Below are 17753 nucleotides of genomic sequence, written 5' to 3'. Positions count from 1 at the left end.
CCCCCTGCTGTTCTGTTGAATGTCAGCCTTAGTGTTTGTATTTCTCTGATTTACTCCTGAGATTCACTATAACGGCACTGCTAATGCTTTGCTTTTGAATTATATATTGCTTGTGTTGCTCCTCATTTTTAAATCGCTTTGTATATGTATTTGTATAAAAAAACATCTGCTTCCTTTAATGCAAATTAACAGCAGTTATATTTTCGCTTTTATGTTTATTTAATGGCTTGGTTGGTATTAATTTGGATAAGAATTAAGGTATTAAGTATTAATTTCTTTCAAAAAAAAAAAAAAAAAAAATCTTACTGACCCCAAACTTTTGAAGGTACAGTATCATGATTAATTTATGGCGCAAAATTGGTAAAAAGTGTCTCTACATGACAGGAGGATGAAAAATAAGAGCAGTTGATGAAAGCAGACATTTTGGAGGCCTAGCAAGCTATTATATTTTTATGAAGGAAATGCAAATACTTCCAACAAAACATAAGAGGCCTCTATAAATAAGCAGAAAAGCATCCTATTTGAGGTATTTTTTTCCCCTTAGGAATAATATAAACTGATGAATTGTTCAATCAACAAGACCAGGAAGTTGCATAAAGACAATGAATTTAGATTAAATTACAAGAAACTAGCGTCAGATCTCATTCAGTTCACACTAGAAACATCTATTGACATCATTCGATGAACCCGTGTGTCCTGGAACGTCCCGGAGTGGACGGGGTTCATCTCCGATAAGTCATTGCTAAAATATTCACGGATTATTAAGCCATGGAGGAACCTGTGCAAGAAGCCACAGTGTGAGACGGCGTGTTTTGGGAGTACATGCTCCTCTGTCCAAAATAATGAGCAGAGAGAGACCGCTTGACACGACTGTAACGATGTGTCACACTCTGTGCTGTTATAATGACATAATCACTGTCATGTTTCGCTCGCGCAGTATTACTATCTCTCGCTCACAGACAGAGTGACACCAAATAAGTGCCGTGTCTGTTTGCATCATTCCTGCTTCATGCAGTCGGGACATTAATTGATGCTACTGTGACTAAATACCAACACAATTTATTCAGTGCATCGGGCCGCGTGAACACCAATCCTTACGCCGTTCTTGTATTGTGTTGATGGCGTTTGCATTCATTTTAAGGTGTGAATAAGAAGAAAAGCTCAAATGTGTTGAAGATGAAGCGTGTTTGGTAGTGCAGTAATGGTCTTTTGGATTTCTTCTTCCTCTTCTCCTCCTGGCCTGTTTTCTTTATGTCTTCAGAGGAGCGTGAACATGGTGTAGCATGAATAATTTAGCGTAGCAGAAAGGTGGACACGCTCGCTAGTTAATCTCGTTCGGTGGATATCTCACTGCTCTGCAGATCGCTCTCTTATAGTCTTTCTGCGGCTGATAAAGGCTCATGGCCATGTCCTTAAACCTTATAATAAATGATTATTGTTCTCATGAAGAGTGTGTCTTATTAAAAGCGCTTCATTGAGCATGATGATAACTGATTCTCAAGAAAAAGGGAAAGAATGAATGAACATTTATTGAGGTTTATGCTTACAAGAAGAATAAATCAATAGAAAGGACAAATGAAAGAAAGAACAAACTAATGAATGAAAGAAAGAAAGAAAGAAAGAAAGAAAGAAAGAAGAAAGAAAGAAAGAAAGAAAGAAAGAAAGAAAGAAAGAAAGAAAGAAAGAAAGAAAGAATGAATGAATGAATGAATGGTAGGAAGAAATGATGAATGAACAAAAGAAAAAGAAATTACAGATGAAAGAAAGAAAGAAAGAAAGAAAGAAAGAAAGAAAGAGTGAATGAAAGAAAGAGTGAATGAAAGAATGGTAGGAAGAAAGAAAGGAGGAATGAATGAAAGAAATGATGAATGAACAAAAGAAAGAAAGAAATTACAGATGAAAGAAAGAAAGAAAGAACAAATGAAAGAAAGGATGAATGAATAAATAAATGATGAATGAAAGAAAGAATGAAGGAATAAAGGATGAATGAACAAAAGGAATAAAGGATGAAAATAGGTAAGAACAAAAGAAAGAAAGAAAGAAAGAAAGAAAGGAAAAACGAAAGAAAGAAAGAAAGAAAGAAAGAAAGAAAGAAAGAAAGGATGAACAAAATGAATGGACAAAAGAAAGGACAAACAAAAGGAAGAAAGAAAGAAATAAAAAAGAATGAATGAACGAAAGTCACGAAGAAAGGATGAAAATAAAAAATGAACGAACAAAAGAGAAAGAAAGGATGAGCGAATGAATGAAGGAAAGAATGAAAAGAAGGATGAATGAACAAAAGAGAATGGATGAAGGAACGAAAGAAAAGATGAATGAACAAAAGAAAGGACAAACAAATGAAAGGGAGAAAGGATGAACAAACAAAAGAAAAAAGGATGAACAAAGGAAAAAACGAACGAATGAAAGTAAGAAAGGATGAATGAAAGGAAGAAAGAAAGGATGAACAAGAAAGGAAGGATGAAAAAGGATTAACAAACAAAAGAAAGAAAATAAGAAAGGATGAATGAACAAAAGATAAAAAGGATGAAAGAAAGAATGAAGGAAGAAGGGATGAACAAAAGTATGAAAGGATGAACGAACATAAGAAAGAAAGAGGAAAGAAGAAAGGATGAATGAACAAAAGAAAAAGTGAATGAAAGAATGAAGGAAGGATGAACAAATGAAAGAAAGAAAGGAAGAAAGAATTAATGAACAAAAGAAAGGATGAACAAATAAAAGGGAGAAAGGATGAACAAACAAAAGAAAGAAAAGGATGAACAAAAGAAAAAAGAGAAGGAATGAAAGTAAGAAAGGATGAACAAAAGAAAGAATGTGAGAAAGAAAGAAAGAAAGAAAGAAAGAAAGAAAGAGAAAGAAAGAAAGAAAAAGTTGTATAAACTAAAGTATGCTTTTATATTCTTTATAAATATTTTTATAATTTCTTAAAATCAATTATTCAATCTCAAGTTATTGAAATTAAAATCAGTGTTTCTGTGCTTTTTTATTCACAGCAACAGGTTTATGCTTTCAACTAAGAAAACAACTTAATATAAAGAAAGAAAGAAAGAAAGAAAGAAAGAAAGAAGATTCTCTGACATTACCCTCACGGGTCCCCCGGGGGGCGAGCGTCCGCTCATTACCCAGGCTGCAGTGAGGGTGGGTGGGGGAGGCCGGGGTTGGTGGCCCCGTCATCACCTGGAGCCCCGAGAGCGATTGAATCAGACAGCTGTCAGTGAGAACACTGCGTGTCAGTGCGCAGGCGAGAGCCATAAAAGAGCACAAACGAGCGTCGTTACTGCAGGGACAGTGATTATGATAATGGCAACAATAAAGCCCATGGTCGTTATGGCGGTGATGATGATGATGATGATGATGCTGGGGTGATTAATGCCGGGAGATAAATGAGAACGATGTATCACACTCCTCCCTGCAGCGGAACAGCACATCGAGAGAGTGTGTAATGAATTACGTTCTGCATGTGTCTGCATGAACATACATGTGATCATAAATCACGCGCCGCATGATTCCACACTCACATCAGGCTGTGTTCTGCATAAACTACAAGGTGACTGTCACAAAACTTGTTAAGAGCGTGCTCGGGGCAAAATCAAAAGGAAAAATAAGAAATTATGTTTTGCTTAAAGAAAAATAATTCTTGACATTATTTACATGATCATTAAGCAAATTCCCCCAGTTCTCATTTCCGTAATGCAAAAGAAAAGAAGAAATATATTTAAATATTTTTTTTTATTATTATTTAAATTAAAGGGGACCTGTTATGCAAAATTCACTTTTACGCGATGTTTGAATGTAAATATGTACACCATAATGGTTAAAAATCCACCCACTCCTTTTTTAATCCCCATAAATCATAAGCAGCGTCACAGAATAAGCCATTTGCAGATTCTATGCAATTGCTTAGGCCCCGCCCACGACTGCTGATGGACCCTGCCCTATTAGCTTAGCTCCTCCCCTGAGTGAGCTGTACACAGTCTGCCATGTTTATCTCCTTGCCAGAGCATTTAACAGCAGCATTCAAGGAAGAAATGCATTCTTATTAAAGCTACAAAAGTGATTTTCTGTTTTTCTTTTGTTGTTTGATTCATATTAACAGCATATACAGTAATAGGTACACATGAGATTTCTTTACTTGCTGTTTACGTTCACAGACAAAACCAGCTATGTTTGTGTGAACTTTGTGTTTTTATCAGTTTAAATGCAATGGGATGCGAAAGAGAACTTAGTTTAAAGGTGCCCTAGAATTAAAAATTGAATTTATATTGGCACAGTTGAATAACAAGAGTTCAGTACATGGAAATGACATACAGCGAGTCTCAAACTCCATTGTTTCCTCCTTCTTATATAAATCTCATTTGTTTAAAAGACCTCTGAAGAACAGGCGAATCTCAACATAACACCGACTGTTACGTAACAGTCGGGATCATTAATATGTACGCCCCAATATTTGCATATGCCAGCCCATGTTCAAGCCATTAAACAAGGGCAGCCAGTATTAACGTCTGGATCTGTGCACAGCTGAATCATCAGACTAGGTAAGCAAGCAAGAACAATAGCGAAAAATGGCAGATGGAGCAATAATAACTGACATTATCCATGATATCATGATATTTTTAGTGATATTTGTAAATTGTCTTTCTAAATGTTTCGTTAGCATGTTGCTAATGTACTGTTAAATGTGGTTAAAGTTACCATAGTTTCTTACTGTATTCACAGAGACAAGAGCCGTCGCTATTTTCATTTTTAAACACTTGCAGTCTGTATAATTCATAAACACAACTTCATTCTTTATAAATCTCTCCAACAGTGTAGCATTAGCCGTTAGCCATGGATCACAGCCTCAAATTCATTCAGAATCAAATGTAAACATCCAAATAAATGCAATACTCACATAATCCAACGCATACATGCCGCATGCATGACGAACACTTTGTAAAGATCCATTTTTAGGGTTATATTAGCTGTGTAAACTTTGTTTATGCTGTTTAAGGCAAGCGCAAGCTCCATGGGCGGGGAGCGAGAGCATTTAAAGGGGCCGCAACATGAATCGGCGCATTTATAATGATGCCCCAAAATAGGCAGTTAAAAAAATGAATAAAAAAAAAATCTATGGGGTATTTTGAGCTGAAACTTCACAGACACATTCAGGGGACACCTTAGACTTATATTACATCTTGTAAAAAAACATTCGATGGCACCTTTAATACTCACACAATGCGCCATCTGACAGGCAGCTTTCTGTGCGCGTGCTTCAAAAAAAATCATATATCAGAAGTTTAGATTGATATGGCTTTAAAACGCATGCAGATAATAAACTTCCATGATGATGATGAAGAACTGCAATGTCACGTGAGCATGACTGCGATAGAGATGATTAACAAAAACTGAAACATCTGTTTGGTTTGAGGCAATAGCTGTAAAGGCTCTGCCCTCTTCTGGATAGTGGGGTGGGGAGCAGCAGCTGATTTGCATTTAAAGATACATGCACGAAAACAGCATGTTTTTCCTTCCACTCGGGCTGCACAATTAATCAAAGTTCTAATCGTGATTACGAATGCCACGATTGCGTAATCGGTCATATGCGCGATTACATCCAAAAATATCCACATACATTATTCTGTGTGTTTAAGAGGTGTGTTTAGAGCATGTGATGTTGTGAGAGGCGAATCACAACTACTTCAGAGTGTAAAAGGTCTAACCCAGCACAAAAGGTGTGCTGATTGGTCGGACAAACACCAGCACCTGCCATTTTTAAAAAGCCGTGTACACAGCCTATATATTTACTCCATCAACTAACTCTATAAACATGGAAAACAGTGATAGATGGACTGCTCAGCCCTACGATAAGAAGACAATACAGTGCGACTTTGAGCGGACCAAGCAAAACATGATTATGTATTTCTGCTCAGCTAGCCTCATTGACCATCAACAACATGACAAAAGCTAATACTTTTTCATATACTGTCTACTTTCTTTGTAAAACAGTTCTATCTAGACAGGACTGTTAAACAGATCGTAAACTAATGAAGATGGAGAATGCAAGCACTGTGTGGTCAGGCTCTGGCTGAACTGTTCTCAGTGCCGTCAAAATAAAAGTTTTCTGTGCCTTCAAAATAAAAGTCATAGCAACAAGCGCAGTTTATGTCACTTCAGAGTTCCTACTACAGGTGCGAATGAAACCAGGAAAATGTGTTTTTTTAGTTCTTGGGGAAACACCATGGTGGCTAGTTCCTATAACTAACTTTCTTGAACTTTCTATGGTGCGAACCCCCCTATTACTATTACATGCATATGTTTATTTATTTATTTAAAGAAACCAAACTAATGAATAGTTGACATTAGAGGCTTAATGCTATAGAAAAGCAATAAAAAAAATCAAGTGTTTTCAGAATGTTTTTTTTTTAATACATAAAATATGGCATGCAGTTACTTCAAACAATGGTATAAAGCTATTCGAAACATCATTAAATGTAATTAATAATCGCAATTACAATTTCAAGGGAATAATCGACAATTTTATGATTTTTGTCATAATCGTGCAGCCCTACCTTCCACTGAAAAATGGGCTTTTACAACATGCTATAATAAATGATCTGTGGGGTATTTTGAGCTGGAACTTCACAGACACATTCTGGAGACACCAGTGACTTATATTACATCTTGTAAAAAGGGTCATAATAGGTCACCTTTAAAACTTATATGTAGTGATAGTATTTGTTATATGCCATTAAGTAATTTTTAGTAAATTTTATGACATTACTGTAAAAATAATGACTCTTACAGCAATGGGAATAATAATGAGAATCATCACTGAGAACTATAAACAAACATATGCATTACAGTAAAGCAAATTTGTGGTGAAAATGATCTAGTTCAGTCATGAAACTCTAGATGGTACAGGCTGATGGTCCTTTACATGCAGTCGGCAAACAGTCACATCATTACCGCATGGCACAAGCTGATTGGCCTCTGCTGATCCTGCAGCCAATGAGATTGAATGCAGTTTTTCATTGAATAATGACTTAAATTTGACTCTGTTCCTCTCCTACATATGAAGTTTCAATAAGGTTTTTTCAAAGCTATGCAATAGAAGAGCTATTTTTGGTTCCCCAAATAATCTTTCAGTCAACAGTTCCTAAAAGAACCATTTTTCTGTCTTCCCTGAAGAGTTCTTAAAACAGCCTTAGTGTGAGGAAAAAAATCTAAAGAACCTTTTGTGGAATGGAGAGATTCCACAGATGTTAAAGGTTCATGGAAGCATCAATGCCAATAAAGAACCTTGATTTTTAAGAGTGTAAGCAATTGCACTTGCAATATATCTAGCAATATATCTTACAGAATACTTTTATGTTTTCGTGAGATTCACCAAATCACTTTTCGAACTGTGACTGCATGTGTTTGTGCGAGTGTTGTATGTGTGTGTTTGTCTCCGTTATGAGCTGATGCAATAATGTTGGTGCTCTGTGTTGATGTTTTGATGAAGCCCATGATGCTCTGGGGAGATTTGTTGATGTTGTTGCTTGTTGTGTGTGTGTGTGTGTGTGTGTGTGTACATGTGTGTGTGTTTGAATGAATCTGAACATTTTTTACCTCAATGATGACATTCTGATGACATGCTGCTGTAAGCGAGCACATGAAAATGAGTGTGTTTGTGTGTGTGTCGTTCTGCTCGACTGAGCTAGCGGAGAGAGAGAAAACATCTGTCACATGCGTCTGAAGTTTCATTTGTGGCGGATCATCAACATAATGATGGAAACAACAAGCCAATGGCCTGAGTGTGAGTGTGTTTGCCGGATATTTGTCAGTATATCTTGTGTGTTTGGGCTCCTCAGACAGTAACAGGTGGAGATTAATAATCGTATCGTAGACGCATGACCTCAGGTAGGCCACCATAACTCAACGTCTGTTTATCCGCGTGCCGCTGAAATGAAAAATGATAGCCACGGATAAGTAGGCTAACTTACTATCCTTCATTTGTTTGTTTTTTTCTTCACTGTGAGTCTAACCTGTGGCTGTGTGCACTAATGAATGGACGGCTCTTTTGTCTTTGTTTTGCTCGGACAGACGGAAGATGTGACGCAAACAGAAGTTTCCCAGCAGGTGCCACATTCAGACTCCACGGAAAAACAGCAGCCCAAGAGGTTACACGTCTCCAACATCCCCTTCCGCTTCCGGGACCCAGATTTACGGCAAATGTTTGGGGTGAGTCCATGCACTAATGTACGTGTTTCGTCGCCTGGAGATTCCTGCTTTGTCTGTGAGAGAAGTGCTCTTAAATGCAATGAATCATTAATATTAATGCCAGTTCACACCAAGGACAATATCTATAACAATAACGGTAAAGACATAGTTTTAAAAATTATTTTGGCAGAGTCCACAGCACAACTATAACGATAATCATTGGAATCACTTTTTCCAGTTGATGAATGATAAAACATTTACAGCCAATCAGAATTCATCCTACTTTAAGACGACTAAAATGCAGCGTGCGCTTAGAATAAACAATGATATTGTGCATTGGTGTGGATGCTAATATAGATATTGGGGGTATAACGGTACACCCCTAATAACTATATTAGTATATTAATAACTATATTAATATATAGGCTAATATAATGCATATATTTTGCAAAAGAGTTAATTTCTCTGGTGAACTAACTAGCTGTGGACTTGCCTGAGGTAAATGCTACGAGACACAGATTCAAGCTGTTTTATTGACGTCTTTCCGCTGCTGAAATACTCGTTGAGCGATTGTTGATACGAGATATTATGTTTCAGTAAGTTGTATTGTATTTTTCAACATACCTTCAGATGTTCATTCATGTGTATTCTGTAACTATTATTAAAGAGAAGTCATGATCGCATTCACTCGTGCTCCACACTCCCGCTTGAAATGAAGCGCCTGTACAGTGATCTGTCACGCCACATTAAACAGCATCAAAACAGCATTTTTTTTTCTTTGAATTTTCTGATAAAATGGTTCATAAAATTTAGCTCATTGTAAGGGGAATGTGTGTTAAACATCTTAGTATTTTTATCTTGTTTTCTATTACAAATATCTAAACATTCTTAAATCAACATGCATTTACTTGAGATGCAAAATGACAAGATATTGGGCTCTATAATACACTCGATGCAAGTGTTTTTTGCTAGTTTCGCAGTTATCATTTTCACATCCAGCGCCACGTTGTTTAAAGAGCAAATGCATTTGCGCCCATTTGTGCTCCCATGGGTGTGCTGGTCTGAAAACGAGGTGTGTTCAGGTGCATTGTTAGCGTGTTGCTATTTTGAGGCAACTGAAAACAACTGTGCCAATGACCAACTGAAACCTGGTCTAAAGTCAATGGCGTAGTATATTTTTGTTATTTAAAGGGCTTGTTAGTAATGTGCACCTTTATGCGGGTGCACATCGCGCGTACACTCTGCTTGTTACGACGCACAGCAGCACACAAACATGCCAAATATTAAAAAGAAAAGGATTCTTTTCTGGCGAAGCGTTCAGTCTTTCCACTTGCAAATTCCTCCATGTAAATAGCGAATCCACCATGGCACGAGCACGACTGGCCTTTAAAGGGAATGGGAGATGAGACTGTGATTGGTTTATTGCATGTTACGCCCAAAACACACCCATGACTCATTACGAGACTAGGTACAACCCTTTTTGCCTACCATTTTTTCCGTCATTAAACTAGCAAAAGTGGATTCGGACATGCCTTAAGTGCACCTGCGCCGTGCATTTTACATGTGCTTAGATCGTTAAAACAGGGCAAATTATGTTTTGTTTTTTTGTCAGAATGAAGTGAGTTTATGCTTAAAACAAAAAAGAAAAACTTTTTTTCTTTTCTTGTTTTAGGCATAAACTCACTTCATTCTGATGCATTTTTTTTTTTTTTTTTCAGAAAAAATAAACATATCTTAAGCCGTTTTGCTTATTCTCAAGTAAAAATATATTGATTTATTTGGACATTTGGACAAAAATGCCATGTTGGAGAGAAACATGAAAGAAACATTCCCACTCTCTGAATATCTGAATTACATTTACTGTTCTCGCCTGCGGGGTAAATCAGATGATTACAGGCTTACTAAATGCACAGACACTGTGTGCGCTGATTCCTTCTTATTTGCTAAAAATCATCTCAATCATCTTAATGACCCGTCAGCAGCAGGCTGGCCAGAAAAGCTGCTTTAAACAGCACTCATTTGTTTGGGCCGGTGTCGGCCAGTGGCTCTGTGGAAAAGATGATGTTAATTACAGCACAGACCTCCATGTAGCTGTATAAATACATACAACATGGTCTGTTTCCCCCATCATGCTCTGTGATAGCTGGATTATTGTTCTCAGAGGCTGCCAGGTCTGTGTATGCCAAATCAGCTCAGTAATTAACTTGCAGTCGCTGTGTATAGGTGGTCCGGAGATATATGATGTGAACTCTGTATGGATGCCACAGACAATATGGACGACTAGGGATGTTTGTTTAATCATTATTAACCAAGCTGGCATCAGGGGCATCTCTGAACCTTTTGTTTTTGTCCTGTGAAAGGAATCTTTTTGAAGACACACTTGCAAACTGTGAAAATGATGATGATGAAACGATGATGTTTGGTCATGTGACGCATATTGTTTCCATAGATATCTGTTTAAACCAGCAATGTGCTACTCATTTGACAATACACTGCAAAAAAAAATTCTTTGTTTTGTCTTGATTTAAGTATTAAGTATTTTTTTCTGAAACAATCATCAAATTTAAGTGACTTTATGCTTAAAACAAGAAAAAAAATTTTTTGTCAGAACCCCACTGATATATATTTTCCTTGTTTTAAGCATGAACTCACTCACCATCTTTATAATCACCATATTTATAATATAGCCATCACATTTGGAAAATGTATTAATCACATAATATCATGAAATATATCTATTTTTACTACTGTAAAGCCATAATAAATTAGTATGGGATCTCATTCAAAGCTTTAAGAATCCTTTAAAAAATCTGTATTTTTAAAGCAAACATTTTATTAAAAAATATTTTTGTATTTATTGAAACTTGTAAATAATGCAAACATTGTACTTCAGCAAAACTAATCGCCACCTCGTACATTTATACGATTTTTAAACAAAACAAACCACTTTTATGATTTATTTTCTCACAAAATGTGTTGGTCCATCAATTTTCGATAAAAGCATATATATTTGTCTGCAATCATACACTATGTGAGTAGTGGAAAGCACGTTTTCTTTACGGTGTGCCCCATTGTAACACATTGAGACGTAATAAGCTCCATCTGCCCGCCGCGGACTGAAGTAAGCCTCGCTAATGACTCGCTGCCACGCTAACAAAGCTTGGCGGCGTTGATTAGCCTCATGGCTAATGGAGATTTAGCCTGTGGTGAGCAGGGCCGAAGGTTTACTTTGCCAAGAGAAAGCAGTGTAGCTAATTAGCTGCTTGGCTAACGGAGAGTCTACGCTAAATGAGTGGGGCGTCAGGTTAGCGTCGCAGGCTAAAGCACTGGAGTCTGGGAGTCGCTAATGAGTGCAGAAGCACGGGGCTCATTATCCGGAGCCGAGTGGTTTATTACTGAGGATGTCCATATGGAAATGTGAGGTAGGAGAGAGCGTTCCTGGAAGTAAAACCCCCGGCTTTGTTGGCTTTAGGGCTGTTTCTTCTTCCTCTCTGCCTGTGGGCCTCGAGGGCTGTTGGGAATTTCTCTCGCAGGGGGCCTTTACCTTCATCTCCAGCTTTCCCGCTGCGCAGACGCTATGTTAGCATTCCACCTGCGGCTCTACTCTTTTTAAGAGACGGAATTAAAGATCTGCTTAAATCTGAGCAGTGAACAAGTCTTCATCGGTATGGAGTCCACTCGCATTAAAGAAAACCCCACCAATCAGAGCACTTCAAAAGACGCAGTTCGTGCCGAAACCGCCTTCAATACTGCTTTGGTTTGCAGAATACAGCATGAGCTTTTTTGGCAGGGTACTTTGTGCATAATTCCCTGCTGGAAAACCCAGCTAATCCAGCTTCTGAAGGAGACTGGTTTTACTCGGGCCATTCAGAATTGAATTGAGAATGCCTTTTAAATTCCAATTCAATTCTTGCATATGAATTGAGGTTCCAAACATGATGCAGAATTGCTATTATCTTCAAATGAATTGAAATTATCATTTTTTTTAAAACTAGAAATTAACTAATAAATAAACTTGACAATTGCTTAAAGTGTTAAAGTTTTTAAATATTATACTCTGACCTTTCAAAATTTAATTGAGAATGCCTGAATGTGAATTGAGGTTTTTCGAATAAATTGAAATTCAAAGAACATCATTTTCAAAGTCATTTCAACTAGAAAAGCTCAAGAAAGCACACATTTTCTAAAAATGTACTTTCCTTTACATTATTTCTCATTTACTTCAAAATTCATTACTAAAATATTTTTGCCATACTTAACAAAAATGTAAACAGCAGCGTCTCTATCATTGTAACATACAGTATTAGTTTTTAAGTTTTAAGTTACCTCAAAAATTTTCCCTTACTTAATTTTAGCTTGAATAACATCAAAATCTTGCACTGAACAACACTGTACTGAACAAATGCAATCCCTGAATACATTTGTACACTATTCTATTTCTTGCCAGACACCTGGCCAGTGCTTCTGCTCACACAGCTAAGCCACATTTGTCCAAGATGCCGTTTGAGCATCAGTAACGTTTATCGGATGCGTTTCGATGGTTTAAATCGCCGTTAGCGACTTGCGCAAGTGCTTTTACTGTGATTTAGGCAAGCGGACTCATAATAGAAGCAACGTGGTCGTGGCACACATGGGGTGCAGTGCGGCGTGCTCAATTTTCCAGGCGTGCCTATACCGCGGCAACTTTTCTGACCGCAGGTCATGTGACAAGGACCAACCGATGAGCTTCGGCCTTTCCGTAACAACACCGAAAGCTCAGCCAAACAGCTGATCATAACTGTACAGGGCGGGTTTTTATTTCTCATCCGTAAATGGCCTGCGGGCCGGCAGTTTGAGACCACTGGCCTACATAGTTCTACTAAAATCTCAGTTCTACGCAAGCTTCCATTATATTATTGTCCAATGACAAACTGTGAAAGTATAGCAAACTGTTTGTCATATTTCTTATAACTGTCAAGCACAACTAATTATTAGTAGAGTGATGAGACAGGTAGCTCACGAGACGAGGTTGTGTTCACGAGAACGAGACGACGAGATTTTTACACAGTATTTTTAAGAAATCCTCAATGGCGAAATACAAAAAAGATTCTTTGTATTCTTCAAGATAAGACATTTATCAGACGCTTAGGCTCTGTTGTGCAGCGAATTCTCCGCCATGGTCTTGTCAGTCATCTCGTCACTTACTCTCATCATGTGATCAGATTCCTGCTGCACTACGTATGACTCCGCAGCTCGTTTTGGATGAGCTGGATGGGATTGAAGCAACCGTTATCCAACTGAATGAAATGGTTTTTATTTCTATAAAAAGCAAAATGACAGTGGAGGCATAATGTGAACATAGCGGTGGCATATTCTATCCTAATTTCACCCTCACACTCCATCATGGCAAAATCGTGAGACGACTTTTCACCTCAATGAGAAATCTCGTCATATTTTAATCTCGCGAGATCACGTTGCATGAGATCTCATCACATCAGAAAACCTCAAACAACAGACTTAGACGGACAAACCTAACCTGATAGACCTCACACCAGAGACTTCAGATACGTGACATTAGAAACCTCACAAAACAGACTTATACTAAAAAATTTCTCATGCGAGCCATGCTCTATTTCGAAATAAACTGCCAATGTGAAATCCCCCTAAATACAGAGCCCATTGTGCATAGTCCATTGCGATTTAGTAAATTCCTCTTCCTGTCATTCCAATTCAACTTCCTGTGGGGTGTGGCCAATTCTAATCATATTCACACTAATTCATTGAAAAGGAGCCAAATCTTCAGTGCAGAGTTTTGCACAGTCCTCTGCTAAACTACTAAGTGCTTCCTTCCCTGCGACGCTGTGCTAAGGTTTTTACTGCACGTATGCATGAGAAACTCCCACCACAGGGGGTATCTGAGCATGCTCAGTAGAGAAGACCACTTCCCCTACTGTATGCAACTTTCCTACCAAACTAATTAATCTCTATCATTGGTCCATTAGGCCTGGTTAAAACAATTAGCATCTGCGGCACACTAGCCAGGGAAAACCCTACCATACAACACGGAGCTCACGCTGGGGAGTTAATGTGTTTGTGTGTGTCTCTGATTGAGGCCTCCGCAGAATGTGCATTCATTTGAATAAATTGATAGATTTCAGCCTACAGTTTCACACAGATGCTGATTGGATGAGCAGTGATATTAAGCTGTTGCAGCTGTAGCACAAACAGAACGACGATGAGCACAGAGTCATCAGAGTGTTTCTTAAATGTTATTGCACGTGTTTTGCTCAGTATCAGCTTCGTCTCAGATGTTTCTCCTAAAATTAATTTGGGGAAATAAAACTAGAGCTATAGAGTTGTTCAAATAAATGTGAGAGCAGCTCGAAATGTTTGAGTTCACATTGAGATTTCTGATTTTGATGGTAGACTTTGGTATCTGAGCACAGTTTGAGACATTGTTGAGATCTCTCTTGAAATTCTAGAGGAGACATAAGTGGGGGTCTTTTTTTCAGGAGAAACATTCAATTTTCCTTTTCACTTTGAGTGTTTCTGGATCTTCTGCTGAGAATTTGATGAGAAATGTTTGAGTTCCTATTGAGATCTCCGACTTTTAATTGCAGACTTTCATATCTTACCACAGTTTAAGACATTGTTGATATCTCTTCTGAAACTCAAGAGGAGAAATATAAGATTTTTTGGGTCTTTTCCTCAAGAGAAACATATGAGATACAGAATACTTTTTCAAAAGTCTAAATTTAATCTCATTAAAAACTAGGAGAAACAATTGAGGCATTAAAGAGATCTCATTTGTGGATTTCCTGTCCAGTTTGAGTGTTTCTAGATCTTATGCAGAGAGATCAGTGATCAGATGAAATATTATTGCTCAGGAGACTTTAAGAAGTTCACTGTTATGTCTCGGTATCATCTCGGATTATTCTCCTAAAATCTGTTTGGAGAAAGAAAAAGTAGATAGCAGCCAGATTATTTGATCTTGAGAGAATTTGATGAGAAATGTTTGAGTTCCTATTGATATCTCTGACTTTTAATTGCAGACTTTCATATTTTGGCAAATCTGAGAAGAGCTTGAGACATTGTTGAGATCTCTTCTGAAACTCAATGTAAGAAATGAGTGAGATTTATGGGGTCTTTTTTTTCTCAGGAGAAACATCTGAGAAGCTAGAGACTTCAGTACCAATTTAATCTCATTAAAATCTAGGAGAAACAATTGAAGCTTTAAAGAGATCTCATTTATGATTTTCCTTTTCACTTTGAGTGTTTCTGGATTTTATGCTGAGAGATCAGAGGAAAGTTGTACTGCTCAGGAGACGTAAAGTTGTTCACTGTTATGTCTCAGTGTCATCTCAGATTATTCTCCTAAAATCTGTTTGGAGAAAAGAAAAAGTAGATAGCAGCCAAATTAATTGATCTTGAGAGAATTTGATGAGAAATGTTTGAGTTCCTATTGAGATCTCTGACTTTCGTATCCTGGCAAAACTGAGAAGAGTTTGAGACATTGTTGAGATCTCTTCTGAAACGCAAGGTGAGAAATGCAAGATTTCTGGGTTCTTTTTCTCAAGAGAAACATATGGGGGGGCTTGAGCCCCTGCCCCTTTGATTGTGAAAGTGCCCTTTGTGGACGCATCATGGTGCCCCCTGCGTTCCCGTACCTCAACCCTCAAACGCGATTTCTACCGAGAGGCACACCCTCCACCCCAAACGTAATCCCAACCCCCAACTGTTATGTCTCAGTATTATCTCAAATGGTTCTTTGATCTTGAGAGAATTTGATGAGAAACATTTGAGTTTATATTGAGATCTCTGACTTTTGTTTGCAGACTTTCGTATCTTGGCAAATCTGAGAAGAGTTTGAGACATTGTTGACATTGTTCTCTTCTGAAACTCTAGAGGAGACAAATGTTTACTGAGGTCTTTTTCTCAGGAAAATCTGAGAAGCAGAATCTTTTGCAAATGTTTCCACTTCATTTAATCTCATTGCTGTCTAGAAGAAACAATTGAGATTTCATGTGTGATTTTTCTTTCCTAAGGGCAGAGCTGTTAATGAAGATGAAGGCTTCCCAAATCTTTGCATCTCATGTCTAGCGACTTTTTCCCGACCTCTCCTCAGAGTCTGAAGCTCAGACAAATGGCTAATTAACATTAGCTCATAATCTGACTAGCGTTGACCCCGTAACCCCGTCCATTCATCCTTTTTTGTAGTCAGTCTCTGTAGACAACAGCGCCTGCTCTTGATCCTATTAGCACTTTCAGCATCGTCTCTCTCCACCCAGCACGGCACTCGCAGAGGTTTTATTTTCTACCGCAGTGGCCAAATGATGGCGATGCAGCATGCTTGACAGGGTAATTACTTTTAATGAAATAATACGACCATCACAGGCATCAATTAAAAGCCGTGCTCATTAGAGGGGTTTGCGCTCATCCCTCATCCCTCCGTTTTCTAACGATCCAAACAGCACGAAAGCTAAATCGAAGATTGGTGAACGTTTCCCCCCTTGGGAGCAATGGCACACAACAAAAACAAGAGAGAGAGAGAGAGGAAGACAGAGAAGAAAGGGAGCTTGTCAACAGTGAAAGAGAAAAAAACCCGACTGTACACACACATAGTTCTGTTTATCTTTATAATAATACAATAAAATGTGGGCATAATTAAATGACCCGTTTTGCTTGTTGTTTTTTTTATCTCTCAGAGATATTCTCAGGCCTCTGCTAAGACCTCACTCCAGGGACTCCAGATACATCACATTAGAAACCTCACACAACATGCTTAGGCTGAAAAACCTCACCTGATAGACCTCACGCAAGAGACCTCACTCCAAAAACATCACATTAGAAACCTCACACAACAGACTTATACTGACAAACCTCACCTGATAGACCTCACATCAGAGACCTCACTCCAAAAACATCACATTAGAAACCTCACACAACAGACTTATACTGACAAACCTCACCTGATAGACCTCACATCAGAGACCTCACTCCAAAAACATCACATTAGAAACCTCACACAACATGCTTAGGCTGAAAAACCTCACCTGATAGACCTCACGCCAGAGACCTCACTCCAAAAACATCACATTAGAAACCTCACACAACAGACTTATACTGACAAACCTCACCTGATAGACCTCACGCCAGAGACCTCACTCCAAAAACATTACATTAGAAACCTCACACAACACACTTATACTGACAATCCTCACCTGATAGACTTCACGCCAGAGACCTCACTCCAAAAACATCACATTAGAAACCTCACACAACAGACTTATACTGGCAAACCTCACCTGATAGACCTCACGCCAGAGACCTCACTCCAAAAACATCACATTAGAAACCTCACACAACAGACTTATACTGACAGACCTCACCTGATAGACCTCACGCCAGAGACCTCACTCCAAAAACATCACTTTAGAAACCTCACACAACACACTTATACTGACAAACCTCACCTGATAGACCTCACGCCAGAGACCTCACTCCAAAAACATTACATTAGAAACCTCACACAACACACTTATACTGACAAACCTCACCTGATAGACCTCACGCCAGAGACCTCACTCCAAAAG

The 17753-nt window shown here is 38.2% G+C and overlaps 1 protein-coding gene across 5 annotated transcripts in view; it reads left to right on the top strand.

The window, feature by feature from the left end:
• rbfox3b (RNA binding fox-1 homolog 3b) overlaps positions 1-17753 on the top strand; it is a 223215-nt gene that overhangs the window by 168342 nt on the left and 37120 nt on the right. For all 5 annotated transcript variants that reach the window (XM_048200603.1, XM_048200620.1, XM_048200609.1 and 2 more), the window contains exon 5: positions 8065-8202. In XM_048200603.1, the coding sequence (XP_048056560.1) occupies positions 8065-8202 (138 nt within the window). The remainder of the gene's footprint in view (positions 1-8064; positions 8203-17753) is intronic.

The sequence above is a fragment of the Megalobrama amblycephala genome, linkage group LG1 (assembly GCF_018812025.1).
Source record: "Megalobrama amblycephala isolate DHTTF-2021 linkage group LG1, ASM1881202v1, whole genome shotgun sequence".
Lineage (NCBI taxonomy): Eukaryota > Metazoa > Chordata > Actinopteri > Cypriniformes > Xenocyprididae > Megalobrama > Megalobrama amblycephala.
Note: the sequence above shows the minus strand (reverse complement) of the source record. Positions and strands in the feature narration are given on the sequence as shown.